The sequence below is a fragment of the Canis lupus genome, chromosome 8 (genome assembly GCF_048164855.1).
Source record: "Canis lupus baileyi chromosome 8, mCanLup2.hap1, whole genome shotgun sequence".
NCBI lineage: Eukaryota > Metazoa > Chordata > Mammalia > Carnivora > Canidae > Canis > Canis lupus.
The window spans coordinates 67,552,366-67,573,031 of record NC_132845.1 but is presented as its reverse complement, the minus strand read 5'-3'; the positions used below and the strand labels follow the sequence as shown (position 1 = coordinate 67,573,031).

Sequence of the window (20,666 nt, the reverse complement as noted above, 5' to 3'; positions counted from 1 at the left end):
ATACTGTGTTTCTTTTGCACCTCTCCCCCAACACAATCCTATGATTAAAAGCACTTTTAAACTTTTTTATTATTCAAAGATTTCAAAGACAAAGGAAACAATAGTGTAATGAACACTTAGTACTCATGACCCAGTGTCAACAGTTAGCAACGTCTGCCATTCTAGTTCCATTTATATATTCGTCACTCACTCGCTGCCCCCCCATGTGGCCATATTTAAAGCCAGTTGGTTTTAGAATGATGCGTTCACACTCCTCACTGCATGCAAGAAGGCTTTGGGACTGTAGCAGAGGTGTAGCAGAGGTGTTGACTACATTCTTATTCAAGAAGAGATGTGGTACAGTCATTCTTGGAGTGAGGGCTCCTGAGCCAAGTGAAGACAAAACTGGCATGAAAAATGTGTACTTGTTAAACTTTTCTAGGAACAGAATGGATGGGGTGACAGAGAAAAGTACAGGTCTTTCTCGAATGACTTTATTGTTTGGTGTTACTACCATTGACCCTAAACTCTCTGACAGAGATTTGGGACATATCCCAAAATTCATTTTAGACTGTTTCATGTTCAAAAATATTACCAAACTAATCACATCACAGTTTACTGTTTTTTTTTTTTTGTTTTTTGTTTTTTTTTAATATAGTAAATGTGCTAGCTTTATTTTTTTATTTTTTATTATTTTTTAAATTTTTATTTATTTATGATAGTCACAGAGAGAGAGGCAGAGACATAGGCAGAGGGAGAAGCAGGCTCCATGCACTGGGAGCCCGACGTGGGATTCAATCCCGGGTCTCCAGGATCGCGCCCTGGGCCAAAGGCAGGCGCCAAACCGCTGCGCCACCCAGGGATCCCCAGTTTACTGTTTGTAAAAGAACTAAAGGGTGCGATTCATCCCTGAAGTCTTGTATGCTTAAAATGTTCTAAAGTTTGGTTTGTATGCCATTTCTTTCTTTGCCTCTGTCTTGTTTCACACAGACCTTACTGATATTTCAACAATAATAATATTAACAATTTACAGTTCTGAGTAAGGTTTGAAATGGTTTTATATAGATTCTCATTCAGTTCTTGGAATAAGCCATTTTACAGACAAATTGGAGCTCAGAGGTTATATGGGAAGGTAGTGCTAGTCCTTGAAATAAGGTGGGCAGGGAAGGAGGCCTTTTAGGGAATAACATTTAAGTTGAGCTGGCCGTGTGATGATCCAAGAGCTCAGCACACATGAAGGCCCTCAGGTGAAGCAACAGAAAGGGGTCTGGCGGCAGTACGGAGCCTGGTGAGATGAGTGCATGAGATCATTGTCTGGTGATAGGATGTCGGTTTCTAAGAGCCAGGCTTTCGTCTGTAGCCAGTGCCGTATCCACAGTGCTAGCATGTGCTTGACATAAAGTAAGTGCTCCATATTTGTTGGATGAGTTTAGATGGAAGGTTTGGACCAGTTTGTTTGGGACAAGCAGTCTAAACCATAACGCTCAGGCTATGTATTAAGCCTTCATTTGACAGACACTTGATAGTGTCCAGCTGGGCCAAGTGTCTGGTTCTCCAAATGACCTGTAGCAGATTAGAAGCTGCCATTGAGTCAAGAAGGGCTCCCAGTTGAGGCTATATTGTAATCATCTTGGCTTAAGTCAAGAAGGGCTCCCAGTTGAGGCTATATTGTAATCATCTTGGCTTAAGCGTAAAATAGGAAGGGGACTGGGGAGGACCAGAGCAGGGTAGAACGGTGAATGTTCAGATGCTCATAAGGAGAGAATTGTCTCCTTTCTCATCCTCCCCATAGAGATCAACTTTAAAGAGCTGCTGAGCAGGTATTCTCTTCAGGGCAAGGAGCCAAAGACCACTGTCCCTTCATAAAGATTACTAACCACAGAAGGAGCCAGACCAAATTTACTCAAAGGTTTCTTCTCCATTTTGGGGATCCAATTAAAGACTAAGGCTCTGTAAGGACCAGGTTCAAGAGTCCACCACTGAACGGAATCCCATAGATCTCCTGACCTCTCCTCACCTGGAGCCCCTCTTGTTCTATTCCCAAACTCTCTTTTTTTTTTTTTTTTTTAAGATTATTTCATTTATTCATGAAAGACACAGAAGGCAGAGACCTAGGCAGAGGGAGAAGCAGGCTCCTCACAGGGAGCCCGATGTGGGACTTATTCCCAGAACTCCGAGATCATGCCCTGAGCCGAAGGCAAACACTCAACCACTGAGCCACCCAGGCGTCCCTGTCCCCAGACTCTCATTGGAAGATTAGCTGCGGCCCATTGGATCATTTGGAGTGGTTTATATTAAGTCATTTAACATTTGCGGTCCAGGTAGGATACTTGAGGTAGACATCAGATTCTCTTCAGGAGCATGGGAGCCAGACCTCAGGTTGAGCCCTGCCTCCTGCCCGCATGCTGTGTGACCTTGGCCAAGTTGCCCAACTTCTCTGAGTCAGTCTTCCCCACTCATAAAATAAAGGCATCAGCTACCTGCTAATACAAGTAAATAGTAGTTTTGCAATAATTATTCTGTCCTCCGCTTGATACTTAATTCCACATGGCCGTTAGGTTCAGTTTTTACAATTACTTCCAGTAAGCTGTTACTCAAATCTTGTTCGTTCATAAAGCTGTTGCTTTCTATACACTCTGGCTTGAAAAAATAAATTTGGTGTGATATATTTATTCATAATATTACTTGTGTGCAGCCTTTTTGTGGTGACTTTATTGAATGGTTGAAGTAAGTGACACAAACGGATGCTATTTGTCTTACTGGAGGTTTTTCAGCGTGTTTTCTGCTCTTCCTTTTCAGTACCAGTGAAGGAAAAGAAGCTTATGGAGGTGAAACTAGGAGAGCTGCCAGGCTGGATACTGATGCGGGATTTCACCCCTAAGGGCATTGCTGGAGCTTTTCAAAGAGGTCAGAGTCTACAGGCTTATGTCAACCAAAGCAAATGCTTGGGTATTCAGGTCTCTCTTTGCTCTGAATTAATTTGAACAGTAAAGGCTTCATTTCAGACCAATAAATTATGTAGAGAAAGACAGGGACAGATTGTTACCCCTGAATCTCCGTGTTTGATGGGTGATTGGTCCTACCAAAGACTGGCTTTAAGATAGTTCAGCCAAGACCATGTTTTCTGTTGCTTGAAATGGGTACCATTGCCTTTGTCTTAAACATCTATGAGCATTTTTACATCATAAGACTTCTTTTTTTTTTTTTTTTTTTAAGATTTTATTTATTTTTTCATGAGAGAGACAGAGAGAGAGGCAGAGACATAGGCAGAGAGAAGCAGGCTCCATGCAGGGACCCCAATGTGGGGATTTGATCCCAGGATTCCAGGATCACACCCTGGGCAGACACTCAACCGCTGTGCCACCTAGGCATCCCTCGTAAGACTTTTTAAAGAAGAAAGTGCGTTTGAAGTATAGCGAATGTCGGTCTGTGATATAATGCTCATCCCCCTGCCAGGCAAAACTTCCAGGATGGACGATAGAGATGATCTCTCCTTCAGGACTGTGCACAATCACATCAGTCCCATAGCAGCTCTGTTCTCCTCCCAGGAATCAGAGACCCACAGCAATGCACGGGGGCCTGTGTAGTCTCCGGCCTCCTCTATGGCCTCCTGTTTTTTTTTTCCAGTTCTGGCTACACTGTAACTGTCTTGTGTGCCATGTTTTCCTTCTGCCCTGGGCCTTTCCTTAGCTAGGATTAGAATACTCTGACATGTTTCTTAGTGACAATAGTCCCTGACTACTCCGCATAGATGAAAGTGGCCTGTTCATGCCCACAGCTCCCTATATTGCTCCTTCACAGCTTCCCTCACTGTTGTAAACTAGGGCCTTCTAGAATCATTTCATTCTTTTTTGTCAACCAAGCCAAGGCCCAAAGAGGGCAGAAATTATTTCCTCACTGTTGGGGTACCCAGCAAAGAGATGATTGCACAAAGCCTTCTTCCCTCACAGGCAGACCCAGCTGGCCATAGCTAAGTGGGCCTTAGTTGGGGTTGGGTTTTTGGTCAGAATCAGGGTAAGGGGATCCCTAGAGCTGGAGGGGAGAGTGAGGTAGGATCAAAGTCTAACAGGCTGAGCCAGTTCTATTAAAGTGAAGGCCAAAGCATAGGGGCAGAATCAAGGTGGGCCTTGCTGGGGCTTGTCCTGGGCTCCCACGGCAAGACCCATGGGGCATTTGTGCTTTTCTTCATCAGCCAGTGAATTTAGGATGAGCTGCTTCAAGAGCCAGAGCAGGACTGGGCCCCTGAATTTAAGCCAGACTTTGCACTGTGTGAAGCATTCACAGCAAAGTCTCCTCTCCTGTTTGTAGGTTACTACCGGTATTACAACAAGTATATCAATGTGAAGAAAGGGGGCGTTGCTGGGATTTCTATGGTGCTGGCTGCTTATGTGCTTTTCAACTACTGTCGTTCTTACAAGGAGCTCAGTGAGTATCTCTCCGGTCACCTGCCATCTGGGGTTTCTCATAGCAGGGTGGTACTGGTTCACTGTCACGTTTATATGTCCATCATTTTACTGATGGCTAAAAATTGGGAGGGACTTGTCAGAATATAGTATTCAGGATGCTATTTTAAGCGAGAAAACTGTGGCAAAGAGAAAACAAAATATAACGTGAAGCCAGGATAAAGGTGATGGTTAGGAAGCATTCTGTAAGGTACTGTAGGCTCTGCTGAGGGTTGGTGGAAAATTTTGGCTTCATCTTTCCAGCAGCCAGTGCAAAGAGAGTACAATCTGGTCTTTGTGGTACTCTGCAAAAGGGTAGCTTGTCCTGGGTCTCAGGCCAGAGAGGAACTTGTGTGGTGGGAGATGGTGGCACAGCATCCACGGCCATTGGCTTTTCCCAGACTGTTTCTGACCATGTCCAGTTCCCACCAGTCTGAAGGCCAGCCTCTTGGGGACTTTGAGTGCATGTTCTTTCTGGGAAGGAAGAGGCTGGCTAGGTGGCAGAGTAGCTCCTGAGACGCCTTTATACCTCCACATCTACTGATTCTGCGGAGATGCTGGCAGGCCAGTTCTGGGTTATCTCCTGAAAGGAGTTCTCACGATGGCCTTATGTGGTTTTTAGCCTGCCAGGTCCCTTACCTCCTCCACCCCCCGCCCTGGGCCGTGGCTGCCCTCTTTTCTTGTACTCTCACTACACCTTTTAAGAAACTTAACATATTGCCTTTCTAACTTCAGAACATGAACGGCTACGCAAGTACCACTGAAGAGGGCCCAGTGTGGAAGCACATTTGGCATTCCTGACCATGACTTTTGCCTGGCATCCTTGAATCCTTCCATTGCTTAATTCACGATTAATATCCAATAAAAGTTGACTGGTACTCAACTGCTTCCCTGGTATAGCCATTTCCCTGCCCTCTTGGAGTTCCTTCTACATCAGCAGTGAGATGGCGCTACAGTTTCCAAAGGGTGATTCTTGTTGATGGCCCAGGGCTTTGAACCAGTGGCTGCCCACACAGCTTCAGGACCCTGTCCCAGCTCACTGGAGGTGGGGTGCCATCTAGTTATACCTGTTAAGTGTCTGGAGGGGTTTCCCTGCTCTTTGCACCTTGAGTATTCTAAGCACTTGTGAGTTTTTGTCAGCTGATGCTTTCACATCAAAACTGATACCCTGAGTGCTTATGAATGCCTTCCCTTCCCCTCTTTCTGCATACACAGGCAGCAGTAGTGTAGGCCCTCCTGGAAAGAAAGCTTCACCTGTAGGAAGTTCCAAGGGAGGATTCAGGGGAGCAAGGGAAAACACAGGTCCTGACAGGAGCTCACAACTGCTCTGGGTAACAGGCACCCTCATCCTTAACCCTTCATCAGAGGTCTTCTAGTAAAGCGACATGAAGGCCAGAACTGGTTTCTTGAGGGGTATACGGTAAGCACGTACGCTGCATGGAGTATACAGGGTGAGGTACTGTGGCTAATTATCTCCTAGGAGATCCAAACTTGAATAAGGTATTATCCAACATCTCAGATGAAGTGAGGAGACCTGCCATGTGGCTGTTCCAAACAAAGGCCAAGCTTCCAGACTTTACTAGTTGCCAGTACAGAGGCCCCTCCTTCCCTGGCAACATCCCTTCCCTCTGAGATATTCACCTGTCAAGAGGGGACAAGCAAGCACCAATATGAAAGCTTCGTGCCAGGCACATAGAGTGGCAAACAGCAGGAGTCCTCTCCTTGGCACAGGGTCCCTGAAGTAATGAGACGCAGCTTAGAAAACATGCTTTAATCAACCTCATAAAAAGTGTTCTTGTAACGGGACTTGGAGAGGCCCACTTGCCCAGCAGGTTGCAGGTGATGGTTTCACATTTCCAGGTTCAGGGGCAGGGTGGTCTCCGGAGGCCAAGGGTGAGTGACTGTACAGACACTTGGTGGGGCAGGAGGTAGGTGCACACATGGACTGCGTCCCCTATTCAATGGGTGGTTGGCAGCTCCAGCTGAACATATACCTTGAGAGATACCGTTGTCAAGTAGGCGCTCCAAGGCAATCAGCCCAGAGGAAAAAGACGCTCACACTGGAGAGCAGTGTGCTATTCCTCTCAACCACTGCCACCTGGGAGCAGGACTGGCTTGAGGCAACAAGTGCACTTAAGTTTGCCCAAAGGGCTGCCTCGTTCAAATCACATCGATAGGTACAGCTTCTGAACTCAGCAGGACACGGAGGAAGCAGTCATGACCTGGCCGAAGCTGTAAATGATCCATCAGCCCTGGGGTCACCGAGAAGTGGTGTTTAATGACGAGGCCTTGAGGGGAGGGGCTGCCTTCCATAAAGACTGCTTAGCACAAGCCCCTGGCCACAACCTCCTCCCCTCCCCAGAGGGCTGTGTGCTGAGAGATCCGGACAGGAGGTGTGGATGGTAGACAAACATGATGCCGACTTGGAAGGACCAAAGTAGAGCACTTATCCCCTTTTTAAAAGATTACAGCAAAATGATAGGGAAGCTGACAGACATAGCCCCTCAGAATAACCCCAGCGTGCCTGCCTGCCAGCCCCAGCCAGAGTTGCACCAACACTGGTGTGAAACAGTTCAACGCATGCTCCCAAGGAGGGCCCAGACTGGTTCCCAACAGGGGGGGCCCTCTGGGCTGCTCTGAGCTGGCTCCAGCTGCTGTCACTGTCCACTGAGAAAGGCCAAGTGCCCTTTGGTGCATCTGTTGGCGTAGTGTCCTTTCTCACCACACTGGGAACAGCAGGAAGGGAGGGAGGAGACAAAAACAAAAAACAAAAACAAAAACACCCACCGTTTTTAAATACAGTTTTCAAGTAAGGTAGCACCCACCAAATACCAGGTTAAGGATTGGACTCTGGAATTCTCAGTGGTACAGACTTTCAAACACAAAGAAAAAGGAGCTCCAAAGGTACAGTGGCCCAGAAACTCCAGCAGCTCAGCAGATGGAAGAGGCTACAGAGCCCAAGAATGATCTGAGAGCGCACAGCAGGCGCTGGGCCAACATCCACACGGGCCTGTCCACAGAAGGTCTCTTGTGGCAGGTGGCAGGACAAGAATCCTATGGTATAGGCCCCTCTGTATGGCTGGCCAGCCACTTACCTTTCTGAGGCACTGTTCTGGAGACAGGAGGCAACAACTCCAGAGAAGCCACCAGGCTCCTCCCCCCACCTCGGGGACCATTGCCGTGGACACAAAGGGTGGGCTGCACCCACAGTTTTCCCTCCTGGCTCTTCCATGTTTTCCTAAGCTACCCCAGGGGACAGGTTTTGGTTATAGGATCAGAGACATGGGACAATGGTTAGATGTGGGTGAACAGCCCCAGAGCATCACTTCAGAAATCCAGCACTGACTCAGCCTCATCCCAGCTCTGATTCCCCAGGCCCTTCCTTGGTTTCTCTTTGTTCATTCATACTACTCAAAAAACAGAAGCTAGTTAAAAGGTTGAACAGCAGCCTCGAGCACTAAGCAGGGGGTCAGGAGGACAGGTGGGGACACCCACTCAGGGCCCTCCCAGTCCTGGCTTCCTCAGCCTGGAATGCCAGGCTCTACCCGGTCATGGCCCCATCTCTTGCCTGCTCTATTTCTGGACCCCAAGGGCCCTATGTTCTCCCGTCTGTCTGATGTGTAGGTGTAACTGTGCGGATGAGTGGCCTGTACAGCTGCTAGCTGGCCCTTGGACTGATAAGCAGAGGGAAGGACTAACCGGGCCCCTGCTCAGAGCACCTGGCATGGCCTTTGGCCTCCACAGCTGATCCTGGAGAACCTGGGATTCCCACAAGGTGCCTTTAATGTCAACTAGGAGGCTGCTGTGGTGACAAGGGGGTTGTTAGGTTCTGGCTTCACCTAAGTTTAGGATTCAGGAGAGCTTGCTTTGGAGGCCTTGCTGAAGAGTGCAGGGGGCAGGAGGTGAAGATGCCAGCTACGCTGCCTCAAAACACATACGGTTTCTCTTACTTGAGAGGGGACTGGTCAGAGGCATACCCTCCTTTCTGTACTTTCCCCACCCGGTAGGGCTCAGGCTCAGCCTTCCCTGAATCCAAGTGCGCTTTTAACTTTAGCAGTTTGGGGCACCTGCTGTCTCCTCCCCGCAAAACACAAAACCCCTCCTGGGAAAGAGCGCTAGCACCCTTCGTTTCAGTGGGGCTGGCACAGAGCAGGGGCTGAGTGTGATGGCTGCAGGAAGTGGCTCAGCTTTTCCTGAGGGAAAGTTCTAGGAACAATTTAAGCTAAGCATACGCTTCCTGGCTCGGACCTTCTACTTGGGAGGCACGGATGCTGCTGCTCTCAGGCAAGAGCTCACAGATGTCTAAGTGTCAGATTCAGTAATGTTTTTAGCAACAAAAATTAAATTGCTACCAACAGAGAACTGGTAAAGTAAATTGCAATTCTGTTATGCACCCACTGAAACAGATTAGGTTTACATAGAATGATCCACAACATATTATCGAGAAGAAAAAAAAAAAAAAAAGACTACAGAATGTTATACATACCAGGGCCCTATTTATATTAAAATGTACTTTCCTAGTGCTTGTGTGACTAAAAGCTTGGCACACAGTTCTCCATGTGGGGTCCCCTGTGGGGTGTGAAAGAGCACCAAAACCAAAAATCATGACAACACAGCCCACGGAATCAAGTGGCTGTTTTAGGAAAGGTGGGAATAGGGATAACACTCTGTACCCAAAACATTTCTATGTCATCTCAGTGGTTTTACAAAAAGCATGTACTAACTTTGTATTTTGTCTAATAATCCCCAAACCTGAGGGGTTTTGTGGTCTAGTTATCAGTTGTTTTTGCGGATTTCCCTCGGTGGTGGCGGTTTCCTTCTAGATTTTGTGATTTTTAATTACGAACACATTCAACACTCTGGCTGTAGGAATTATATGTGGTCGGCTTGAGAATAAATTCCTTGTAGAGCCAGGCACCAGGAGCCCACATCTGAGTCTGTTTCAGATTGGAAAACCCAGTTTATAGCTTTCCAGCCCTCCTTCACTGAGGATTGAATACAAGGGTCCCCTGGTGACTGAAAATTCTCAAGGCACTTATCTCCCCAATTTCCATCCAAAGCCAAGAATGAGATAAGTTTTCTAGTAGGTTTTTAAAGAGCTTACCTTTCCCTGAGATAAAGGAGTGTGTGTATGTGTGCACGTGCTGGGGGTGGGGTGAATTCTTTGTTTTCTTCTTACATGGGCTTAAAGCTTTGTGCCTTTCCCTTGGGTATGCTCTTGCAGGATGTGAGGCCATCCTGAGACTTCAGAGCTTACTCCCTTCTCCTGGCTTTATGCTTATACCTTATCACTAGCCCCTGAAAGATTTCCCTCCTTTTCCCACAAGCTCCATCCTTTCATTCAACAGCATGTGTGATGGTTCACTTGGCCTTGGCGTGTCATGGATGGAAGGAAGCAGGATGGTCTCTAGCCCACCAGAGTAGCCCACTTTGACTCTGACGGTCAACAGAGACAAAGATGTTTTCATCTTTCAAAATTAACTACCTGCAGATCGAGGGAATGAATCCTGACTGTGAAGGCCATACCAGCCCCCCAGCCCTGGGACTCACCTTATAACAGGTGACCTGCTCCAGCGGCCGCGGTCCCCGGTTGCCCGCGCTGCTGTTTTGACTCTGCATGACCCCGATGACCTGCGGGGCTCTCTGCTGATTGGGAGAAGAGTTCTGACTCGTTAACTGGATCAAGGAGGACGACCTTTGTAATGGCGGATTGTTACTTTGCTGGAAAGAGTTACACAACACGGTTTTACTGTGGAAAACACGTGCACGCAGACTACCAATGGGGACAGGAAAAAAGAGTGCGGGACTGATCCCGCATGACCAGCAGGAAGAAGGGCTTCTGCAATGGCCCTGCTCAGGAGAGCAGGTGGAAAACAAATATCTGGTGATGATGGCAGGAGCCGCTGCCCGAAAAACACCATGCAGACACACAAAAACGAAAAATAAAAGTAGAAAACAAAACACCAAAGAGACGAGGAGGTCTCTGGGGCAGCAGGGCAAGGGCATGAGCAGGCCTTACTTTTGTTTCTGAGGTTCTAGCTTCAGGTCAGGATGAACGCTTGGTTCAGCCAGATGTTTAGCAGCCTACACGGCGAGCAACAGTCACAGAAAAACAGTTGGAGGCTGACATGCTGACCTGCGGTCTAGGGGCTGAGAGAGCCTTCTGCTAGGGAGTCCTGTGAGCCAGGGGGGTGGGGGCTCCTGGCGTCGGGACTGGACGGCTAGGCCACCTCTCAACCACGAGGGCTCCTGGCTCTGGCCTCCGGTAAATAAATACAGGAGCACCAAGCTAGACACCCCCAGGTCGTTATGGTCATACCTGCACCCAGGAACTCCCCGCTTTGTGATGAGTCCTATGAGTTATCCCACAGCCTCCTGAGGGTGGGGGTCACTGCCAGATGTCTGGCCACCACAGGCCCTCCTACCTTAGCCCGTAGCCCCGAAGGACGGATGGGGCTTTGGCAATGGGCTCAGAGTCCAACAAGTAAGAGGTAAGGATTTAAGATCAGTAGGTGGGTTTACTTGGCCTGTTGAGACCCTGCCTAACACACCTGGCCACCCTTTCTTCTGGGCCCCCAACCCTCCACTCCCATAAACAAATTCAGGGTGCCCCTGGTTCGGGTGGGGGAGAGGTGTGCACTGCTACAGATTCCCACTTGTCTGTGGCATCTCTCGCTGTCATGCTTGAGAGAATTAGCCTACTGCTGGGTTGTGGGACCCCTTTGTCTAGGGAGGTGGAGCCAGCTGGTTTTTCAGCCCTGTTCCCAGCCCTCCCTTCCTGCCAGGACCCTCCACATGGGGCACCAACAGCACAGGCAGGAGAGCCGGTCAGCTTCAGTTCTGCTCCAGGGCTGCTCCTGCCCAGCTGTGGCCTCAGGACTGTTTCCTTGTTTATAAAGGGAGCAAGAGCAGCTGACCCCTGGTGCTCATGCTGCCCTCCACTCTGGCTCCCGAGGGGGTGCCACTGAGCCACTTGCCACGCAGAGGGAAGAGAAGCCAAGTGGGCATTCAGCTCTAGCAGGCAGCCCTCCACCTCTAGAGGGAGAGACCAACTGCTCTGCTCCCAAATCTGCTGGAACTCAGGGAGACTCCCCTCCTGTCCCCTCCACCCTCTCCCACATCGCCAGTTGGGTCTGTAGCCGCCTGCATACCGGGACAGCCACTGCTGGGGAGGGGCCGGGGCACGGTACCTTTGTTGCAGGTTGCGTCTGCTGTGGCAGTGGGGGCTGCTCGGTGGTTCCCATTGGCAGTTCAAATCGAGGGCTGGTCACCCCGCAGCCAGAGGGTATGAGAACAAGGGGAGGAGAAGAGGGGATGAGAGAGGGGCCCGGCCAGGCTGTGTTCTCAAATCCTGGCCCGGAGCTCACAGGCAGCCTGTGCCCAAGCACAGAGCAACAAGCCTGAATATGGGGTAGCTGCTGGCTCTGAGCTCAGCCCCTGGAGCTTTGGAGAAAAGGGGCAAAAAGAATGGATTCGCCCAGGCTCAGACCCAGCTCTGCTTACACCTGGCTGCTAGGACCTAGGGACCTGCAACAAGAGCTACTTTCCAAGGGCTTCGGAAATGGGAGCTCCTCCCAACACATGCCCCTCCCTGAGGGTCTAACTCAGGTGGCCAGACCACCTCCAACAAGACACACTCCCTGGGGAACCTGCCCGGCCACCTGCAGGCTCCTGGGCTCTCACGTAGGGAGCTGGACCCTGTGTGGCAGTGATCAGGATACTGTGCTTCTGTGCAGGTGTCAGTGGGGTGGATGGAAGTGGCCCGGAGGTAGGAGGACGACAGTATTCTGCAGTCCCGGTGCCACCCCAGGGAGGAGTCCAACTCCATGACCACCCAAAGTGACAGACATGGACTAAGACCTAGGAGAGGAGTTCTGAGCCCTGCTGGGCAATGAGAACCCAACTGCAGAGGCCACAGGCCTGCCTTTGACCAGGTGCCACCCCTACTACCACGTGACCCTGGCCAATGGCTGAGCTCTGAGCCTCAGTCTTCTGGGTGAGATGGGGAGGTTCTCTCTCACACAAGCTTATGAAGAATTACATGAACTAGCATACGTGGAAACTCAAACTTGGTGCCTCCACAGGGGAGGCCCCCATAATGAAGTTGGCTTCCTTTTAGGCACAGGTTCTTAACCAGAGGTCCCTAAGTGACATGCAAGATGTGAGCTTTTCTGGGGCATGGAGGCCAGCTTTCGTCAGATCTGCAACCCAGGAAAGGTTAAGTGCCAGGCTGGACAGAGCCACCTCTGAGTTCAGGGAGCAGCACTGGCCCTTGCCCCGGGCCCCATGGTGATACCACCCAGTCAGCAAAGCCCAGGTGGACCCAGGAAAGGTCTGGAGGGCAACAGGGCCTGGCTACTCACTGCATGAATTTACACGAGGGCCCCTCCGGGCAGAATCCCACGAGGTAATTCACACAGATGACTCTTCGAGTATGTCGGTGCCTGCACAGGGGACCTGTGGAGCCAAACATCCGGGACGCTCGGACCCCCCGCTTCAGGGGATGGCTTCATGCCCCTGGGTAACAGAGCCCTGGCCACACCATTGCCCAGGTGCAGAGGGCAAGAGCAGGGCTTTAGATGCTGGCTCTGCCTCGGATCCATTCATTAGCAGGCAGGGTATGAGACCTCCTAAGCGCGAGTTTCCTTATGCAAAATATAGGTGAGGATGCAGTCCACACGGGAGCTTTGGGAGGCTCAGGTGAGCTGAGGGTGTAGAAAAGCCTCACTGGCCCCAGGTGCATAACACCAGGTTTTGCTGGAACAGGTAGGACAGGGAGAGGTCATGTGGGCAGAGGAAGACAGGACCAGCCTTTTGCTGGGAGCCCAGTCACTCTGACACCTACCATGCTTGCAGAAGCCACGGTCATACCAAGGGCAGTCCTTGATCTTGGACTCGGGGTCGATGTGCAGGAAGGGGCACTCCTTGTTGCTGCACTCCCCTGCAGGGAAAGCCAGACATGAACCCATCTGGGGAAGCTCTGGGAGAGCTGGACTCAGACCCACCTCTGCTTTTCTCAAGGCTGGGCTTGCTGTGTGGCAGAGGGCCAGGTAGTTCTGGTGTCTCCTGGCCTGGTGAGTCCTGGTGAGGCTCCTCTCAGAGCCTCAGACTCCTGACCTATACATGAACCATGTACATGACTTGTACACAGTGCATCCCTCACACATGTCCATGCTGCCTTGAAGGTCAACGACACAGAGCCGGGCATGGGGTGCGCAGTCATCAAATAACTCATGGCTCCACCACTTCTGCAAAGGGGGTATCCTGGGCACTGTGGGGGACCCAAATATGCAAAAGCACCCACTGAGTCAGGAAATGACTGGTCTATTCTGATCAGCTCTTCACATCTACTAGCTGGGATGGGACAAAGGTCTGAGGGTTCTATCTTTCAGACCTGGGAACTTGAGGCTGGATCCCTATGGCAAGAGTGTGATAAAGCCTTTGTGATGACAGCTCCTCTCAGGAGCAACTGGTAGCTGGCCAGCAGCATCTTTCACCCAACTTCAGGAACCATCCAGATGGGTGGCTGTGCCACATGCTTGCCCTCCCTGATCCACGTTACACATGAAAGGCCAATCTGATCACTGCTTTTCAGAGAAAATGCAAACTCCTTCCCAGACACACAAGTCCCTGTGAGGTGTAGCACACCCCTCCCCCAGGCTGCTCCTCCCCCAGTCACACTGGCACCCCAGCTGGTCACCATGAGTGGCCCCTTCTTAGCCTTCAGATCCTAGCTCCGTCTCACCTGAGAGGCCTTCCCTGACCCTAGGTCAATATGGTCCTCCAGACATGGTCCCATCCCTGTCTATTTCCTTCAGAGCACTTCCTACATGTCATTTTCATCTTTGTTTCACTGGTGTCAGCTGCCTCTTTCCCTGGGCCTCTAGAGCAAAAGCACCAAGGGACGAGGACTGGGCCTGTCCTGTTTACTACCGTCCCTCCAGTGCCAAAGGAGGACCCTCACTTGTGTCCCGGATGATAGGAGCTGCAGATAGTACATGTGCACCAGGACAGGCTCTGTAGGGAAAGAGCAGGCAGGGGCACCAGAGGCATTGGGGGGCTGCCAGGCCCAGCAGGAATGAAGGAACCTGGGCCAGGCTGAGAGGAGCCCTTAAGAGTCTGTCCAGGAGGGCTGGCTCCCGCCTTTGGTTCCAGATGGGAGACGGCATCCATGAAAAGGGGACGCCCTCTTCTAGTGCTGGTTCCAGTGCTGGTATGGGTGGGGCAGGGCCGGGAAGCCTGGGTCCTATTTCTGACCATCTGCACTTTGACTTCACAGCTTAAGCTACCTCTACAAAGAAAGCACAACTACCATTAATAAACCATCAGGCCACACCTGTTGGGCTGCTGGACTAATCAACATCTCCTGATGACAGCTCTGAAAGTGTATAGTGCGCCCAGCACTACCCCCACCCCTTACCCACCACAAAGAGTACAGCAGGCTTCCAGTCTCCCGCTGGGTCCCTGCACAGGGCTGGACGTCCTGAGGCTAGAGTCCACCCTCATCCTAATCAACAGGGCTCCTTGCTGGGCAGCCTCACCCACAGCACAGAGCCAGGGTATTCTAGTTCCATCAGCGAGTGTAACAGCCCTGCCGAGCCCTGGCCCGTCCCTGCTTCTCCATGCAGTCCACTTAGGATGGTGAAGAGCACATGTTCTCTACACAGGGATCAAGGCAATCTCAAGGTGAGGAGTGGTGCTCTTGGCCACCAGAAAACAGCCCCTGTTTACAAACTACTACCTGGGACCACATTCCCAGAGAGGAGGAACTAACACATGCCTGGAGCGGGGTAAGGAGTCACCACGTTGGAAGCAGCAGCTGATTTAGGGGAAAAGGCCAGTGTGAGCAGAAACAAGGCCTCCAGCCAGCTGCCTGGCTTGCTCACCCACCATGTAACCCTCAGTCGTCTCCCAAACTTGTCCAAGTACTGAAACTAGAGGGCCAGCTGAGGTTGGTGGGCACGGCCTAAGATTCTGAAGCCGGACAGCTGGGAGATGGCAGAAAGTGCAGGCGCCCAGCCAGTTGCTTGTCCCCTCTGGGTCTCAGGGCTGGCAGAGGCCTCCCCGGGGCTCCTGAAGCCAGGCATCTGCTTACCAAACTTGGAGTAGAAGTAGCACTCGGGCATCTTGGTCATGTCGTACTCGTGTAGGAACTCACACTGGTCCCCCTTCTTGCACAGCCCCCGCAGCCAGTGTTTGCACACAACGGTCTTCTCACCGCTGATGTGGCGGAATGGACACATGCCCCCTGCCAAGGAAGATGGGGGGGGGGGCGGCTGTGAGGAGGGTGGTGCCTTCGTCCCACACATCCCTCGAGTACCTGAGAGCAACATGTCCTGGAAGGTTGTGGCTGACTCTGGCAGAAGGCAACGTAATTTCAGGCAGTACATAAGCACACATCTTAGGTTTTAGTGCTTACTTTATTTTAGCGTGTTTTGGGAAAACCCAACGAAAACATCAAATCATGATTTCACCAATATTACTGTAAAATGGAACCTTAACAAGCCTAAAGGTAGTGGGAAAATGAGCTTCTTTCTTAATTATAGTTCTAGTGATACACAGACATGGCAAAAATTGTAGGGACAGTAAAGGAAAAACTAGGGTTTGGGAAACACAGCCCCCCAAAACAGAAGGTAAAGAGGATCACCAGCAGAAGCTTTGACTCCAAGTGGGTTCTACCTCTAGTTATAAGGGCTCATTTAGCATTCAAGAATTAAGAAAGAGAAATGCATCATACACAAACTGAGGGAGGTCTGCCTTCTGTAGCAGGTCCTGAGCAATTGGCCACCAGATGGGACACAGCCATACTCCTGGAAACTCATGTTTCTAACTCATGGCCTGGTGGGACTACTGGGGAAGACCCAACCAGAATGAGGTTGTAACCGGGAAAGACCCTAGACCAGCTCCTTCTTACAGAACTTTGCACTGGTGTTCTGTATCTATGCCATCCAATATGGCGGTCACTGGCCACATGTATTAACTAGCCACATACGGCCAGTGGCTACCTGTCAACACAGAAGACAGCCACAGTGCCCTGTGATAAGGACAGCTATCTGTCAGAAGGGCAGAATTAATAAGCACAAATGTAGGAAAAAGACCAGAAGCCCAGTGGGAGATGATATTCTAACCAGAGAGCCCAAGGGCAACCTGGTTGATCTACCCAGCAGGTCTATTGTTACCCTGGGAAAGGCTAGAGTCATAAACCAAACTTGCCAAAATCATCCACTAAAACCATCCCTTTGCTCCAATTTTGTGCTCCCTACTCAAGCTTCTGATTAAAATCTAGTTTCCAAATAAATTTACCTACAGGAAGAAAAATGCCCAGACCTATACAGGGCATGTAAGGTCTCACCCAGCAATCTGTCTCCTTATCAATTAGTGGATAGTCTGGTTCCAGCAGCCTCTGTTGGAGTCTGGTTGGTATGAACATGGCTCCACAGGACAGACTGCTGTAGGGGTTTTTGATGACAGGGTACAGAGGACAGAGAGCTTGGGTAGACTATAGAATCAGAAAGGCTTGGGTTCAGACACTGGCTCAGCCACTCACTAACTCCAAGATCTTGAAAAAGTTTCTGAACACCTCAGTGCTTGGGCCTTCTGTCTTTGGGCCACAGGCAAAGTGAGGTGAGGTGAGGAGGCAGACTCAGAGCGAGGCTCTGTCCTGGGATTCAGATTTCAGGAAGAATACCCCATCATGTTCCTAGTCTGTCCAAAGCACAGTAATTTCATCTAGGGATACTGTTAATCTGCAGAAAGTAATGCAAGCCAGAGACCTGACGGCCTGAAGTCTGCTAGGGGCCAGGGTGGCAGAAAGCACCTCAGGGGGAATTTTGAGGAGCCCGGGGTTTCTCACCTTTGCCACAGGCAGCTTTCAAAAAGAATTCGCAGACAGCAGCTCCCGACTCTGCAGGAAGGAAAGGAGAAGCATCAAACAAAGTGAGGTGTGACTGGGGACAGCTGAAGACATAAGGAGGGGACCCTTCTTTGACCCATGAAGGGTTCAGGGTACAGAAAACAGATTGGAAAAAAAAAAATACAAAGCCTGACCACACACATAAAAAGCTGCTCATTTTAGTCCTTCTCTGCGGACACGTATGTAGAGACCAGTCATCCTGAGAGCTTCCTATAAGCAAGATGCTTTCAAGGAGTTAGGAGTGGGCGGGGGAAGGATGGAGCACAAGATTACAGAAGTTGGGATCCCTGGGTGGCGCAGCGGTTTGGCGCCTGCCTTTGGCCCAGGGCGTGATCCTGGAGGCCGGGGATCGAATCCCACATCAGGCTCCCGGTGCATGGAGCCTGCTTCTCCCTCTGCCTGTGTCTCTGCCTCTCTCTCTCTCTCTGTGACTATCATAAATAAATAAAAATTAAAAAAAAAAAAAAAGATTACAGAAGTTAATTACCCCCAGTGTGGACTCCGACTTTCCAGAGGGCTCACAGGCACTTTAACTTGAGACGGAGGGTGTGAGCTCACAGGAAGCACAAACAATCAAATGGGGACTCGAGGGAGGGACAAGCTCCAGAGAAGGGGCGGGTGCCTCCGAGGCACTATTCTGGTGGGAAGACCATCAAGGAAAACAGAGGCAGAATGTGCCTGCCCATGATCTAGCTCATGGTGGTACAATACCAACACACAATTAAAGGCTCACGGTCTTCTGCTTCCACAGAGGCAGCCAGTTTGGGTGAAGTGAGCCAAGGAATAAAGGCAGAGTGCGGTATCAGTGACTCCAGGGGGCAAGCCTTTGCAATCAGCCCAGGAATTCACTCACCATGGCTGCTAGCATAAACTCTCCTGGCTTCATTAACAGTTTTCTCCATTGGCAGGCATTTTAGAGCTGCTGAAAACCCACCAAGAGCAGTTTGGAAAGCCACTTTCATCCTTCTCTTCGCTATCTTGTAAGAGACTCCTTTGATTCTCAGAAGCAGGCAGATTTTGCTAGGACAGACTTAAGGCTGTCAAGGGGATATCATTGGTTTGCATCTCAAAAAGCTTAAGAAGCCAAAAAAAAAAAAGTTATTCATTTGCATTTCAAAAAAAGTTGAAAAAGCCTTATATTAAGGAAGGCATCACAGAAGAGTATTCCTGGGCTCCACTCAGAGGTTAAGGTTACTTCATTGCTTGAAGCCAGAAGTCTACAGTCCTGGGGGTGGGTCTCGGGCAGATAAGTTAAGAGTATGTCTTCAGGAGAGAACTGACAATTCTTCCCAAAACTAAGATGGCAACGAAGTGCCCAAAGGAGAAACGATTGTGACCACCCAGGGCTTTAACACACTGAAATAGATCATGGACTGGCAGAGGGCAGAGGGTGCCTACCAAGTCTGAGGCCTAAGCCAGGGCAGCACCCATGGCCAGGCATGTCCCTGACCCTCCTTAGAACAGGTATGTGGGCCTCTGCACCTGCCCTCATAGACTCAAGTATGTGTGGTCCCAGGCTGGAGAGGAGAGAGGGAAGGAGCTGCCCTGCATGGATGGATCCATCAACACAGGGAAAGGACACATGTGCAAAGGTAGATGAGCATGGGGTGGCTGGGTGGCTGAGTTAAGCGTCTGCCTTTAGGTCAAGTAATGATCCCAGGGTTCTGGGATCGAGTCCTGCATTGGGCTCCCTGCTCAGCGGGTTGCCTATTTCTCCCTCTCCCTTGGTCCCTCCCCCGGCTGTGCTCACTAGCTCTCTCTAGCAAATAAATAAAGTGGATGAGCATGCACAAACAGGAAGTGATCACATGTGTCCAGGGGTAGTTAATAGTGTGTATCTGAATTTCAGCAGCTGCTTATAAGATGTGTATAGTAGAGATGGAGGTGGTGTGTACATAGGGTTGCCAGAGAGGTATGTCTCCTGGGTATAAGTGGTATCTCACAGGGAAGTGTCGGCATGACTGAGACAACTCAGGTCATGCGTGCATGATAAGTGTGGCCACTTGAGAGGAATGAGGCTGCAAGGAGGCTCTTCCAGGACACAGGCCTGGGTGAACATGAGCCTCTGGCATGGGACACAGCACAGGGAACCACAGACTGAACCAGTAAGGAACACTGGAGAGCTCACGTGGTTCCACCATGTACCAAGTCGCCAGGGACCAAGTGGTCTTCTGCAATTCCCTTCCCCAGAACCAGGTGCCCCATCTGTGGATTGAACCGAATGACCTCTAGGCTTTAACATTACATTCCAAGTGTGACTGGAAAAGAGAGAAGAAAACTGCCGGTGTCTTTTAAAGTGCTAGATATCCACCTAAGTTGGGGGGGTGAAAGAGCTAGAGACTATCCTTTCACGGTGGAGAACAAAGGGAACTCAGGCAGCTGCCCAGGTGTGATGAATGACTCAGAACTGGAGTCCAGAGAAAAAGTGAGGGATAGGCTGCCAGGAGGGCACATCGTAGAAGAATGGAGCTTGAGAGTCTAACTGGGAATCTTCTACAGAGAGGAGACAGGTGGTCGGTCCTTCCTCCAGCAAGACGCCTCCAACCGCCCAGTTTTGATGAAAGCAAGGAGAGGGTGCTCAAAGTGTGTGTGTGGGGGGGGAGGGGGGACTGGAGTCAGAGAAGGGGAATGTCTCATTACTTTCTTTTAGTTTTGTCAGGGAAATCATTTCCAACCTCAAACACCCGCTTTCGTTCACGACTTATTCCAACAACCAGACACGATCCTGCCCTCCAGAAGACTGTATCAGAAGAGCCCCAGGGGATCAAAGGTTGGAGAAAGGGGGGCTCCCGAGTCTGAATGGGGGAAGGGGGTCCCAGGATAGGGGGGAAGGAGTCCCCAGGTCCGATGCAGAAAAGGTCCCGGGACCCACGGAAAGGGCGGCCTGAACCGAGGGGAGGGGTCCCGGGGCCAAGTCGGTCGTGCCCCTCGCCCGCGGCCCCGGCCCCGCGCTCACTGTCCATCCCGGGGAAGGGCAGCGGCTGTGCCCCGAGCTGCTGCTCCACCGCGATCTCCAAGTCGAACTTGATGTGGTCCACGCTGGCGATGATTTCCTGCATGGCGGCGGCGGCGGCCACACCGGCCCGACTACTCCTCAGATCTCTCGCCGCCCTCACACTCCTACCCGCCACCGGCCCCGCCGCCCACGGTCCTCCGCCTCTTCCAACCTCGCCGCCGCCGCCGCCGCCACCGCCGCCGCCGCCGCCGCCGCCCGAGGGATGCCGGGAGCTGCCGAAACCCGCGCCGGCCTCTCGCCTGTCCAGACCCGGCCAGTAGAGCTGGGAGTACGGGACGCTCCGTCAGGCCAGGCTAGCCGCCAGCCGAACTCCTAC

The 20,666-nt window shown here is 50.9% G+C and overlaps 2 protein-coding genes across 14 annotated transcripts in view; one reads left to right on the top strand and one right to left on the bottom strand.

Moving 5' to 3' along the window:
• LOC140638930 (ATP synthase subunit f, mitochondrial) overlaps positions 1-20,666 on the top strand; it is a 57,430-nt gene that overhangs the window by 16,280 nt on the left and 20,484 nt on the right. For 3 of the 4 annotated variants that reach the window (XM_072837067.1, XM_072837068.1, XM_072837066.1), the window contains 3 exons: positions 2,779-2,886; positions 4,288-4,404; positions 5,157-5,304. In XM_072837067.1, coding sequence (XP_072693168.1) covers positions 2,779-2,886; positions 4,288-4,404; positions 5,157-5,185 — 254 coding nt within the window. In that variant the 3' untranslated portion in view covers positions 5,186-5,304. Of the gene's footprint in view, positions 1-2,778; positions 2,887-4,287; positions 4,405-5,156; positions 5,305-20,666 lie in introns of those variants that run through there. The other variant, XM_072837069.1, reaches the window with a different exon arrangement.
• On the bottom strand, positions 52-20,549 carry CPSF4 (cleavage and polyadenylation specific factor 4). Of its 10 annotated transcripts, none has more exons than XM_072837132.1 (8): positions 20,291-20,549; positions 17,275-17,325; positions 15,517-15,669; positions 13,267-13,362; positions 12,785-12,878; positions 11,612-11,684; positions 9,972-10,067; positions 52-384 (listed from the first exon to the last, which is right to left on the bottom strand). In XM_072837132.1, the coding sequence occupies exons 1-8, from the start codon at positions 20,391-20,393 to the stop codon at positions 343-345; spliced, it is 708 nt and encodes a 235-aa protein (XP_072693233.1). In that variant the 5' UTR covers positions 20,394-20,549; the 3' UTR covers positions 52-342. The 10 variants fall into 10 exon arrangements, with proteins under 10 accessions (XP_072693233.1, XP_072693229.1, XP_072693230.1 ...); XM_072837128.1 differs by having other exon boundaries at positions 9,972-10,142; positions 20,291-20,548; XM_072837129.1 differs by having other exon boundaries at positions 52-363; positions 9,972-10,142; positions 20,291-20,548.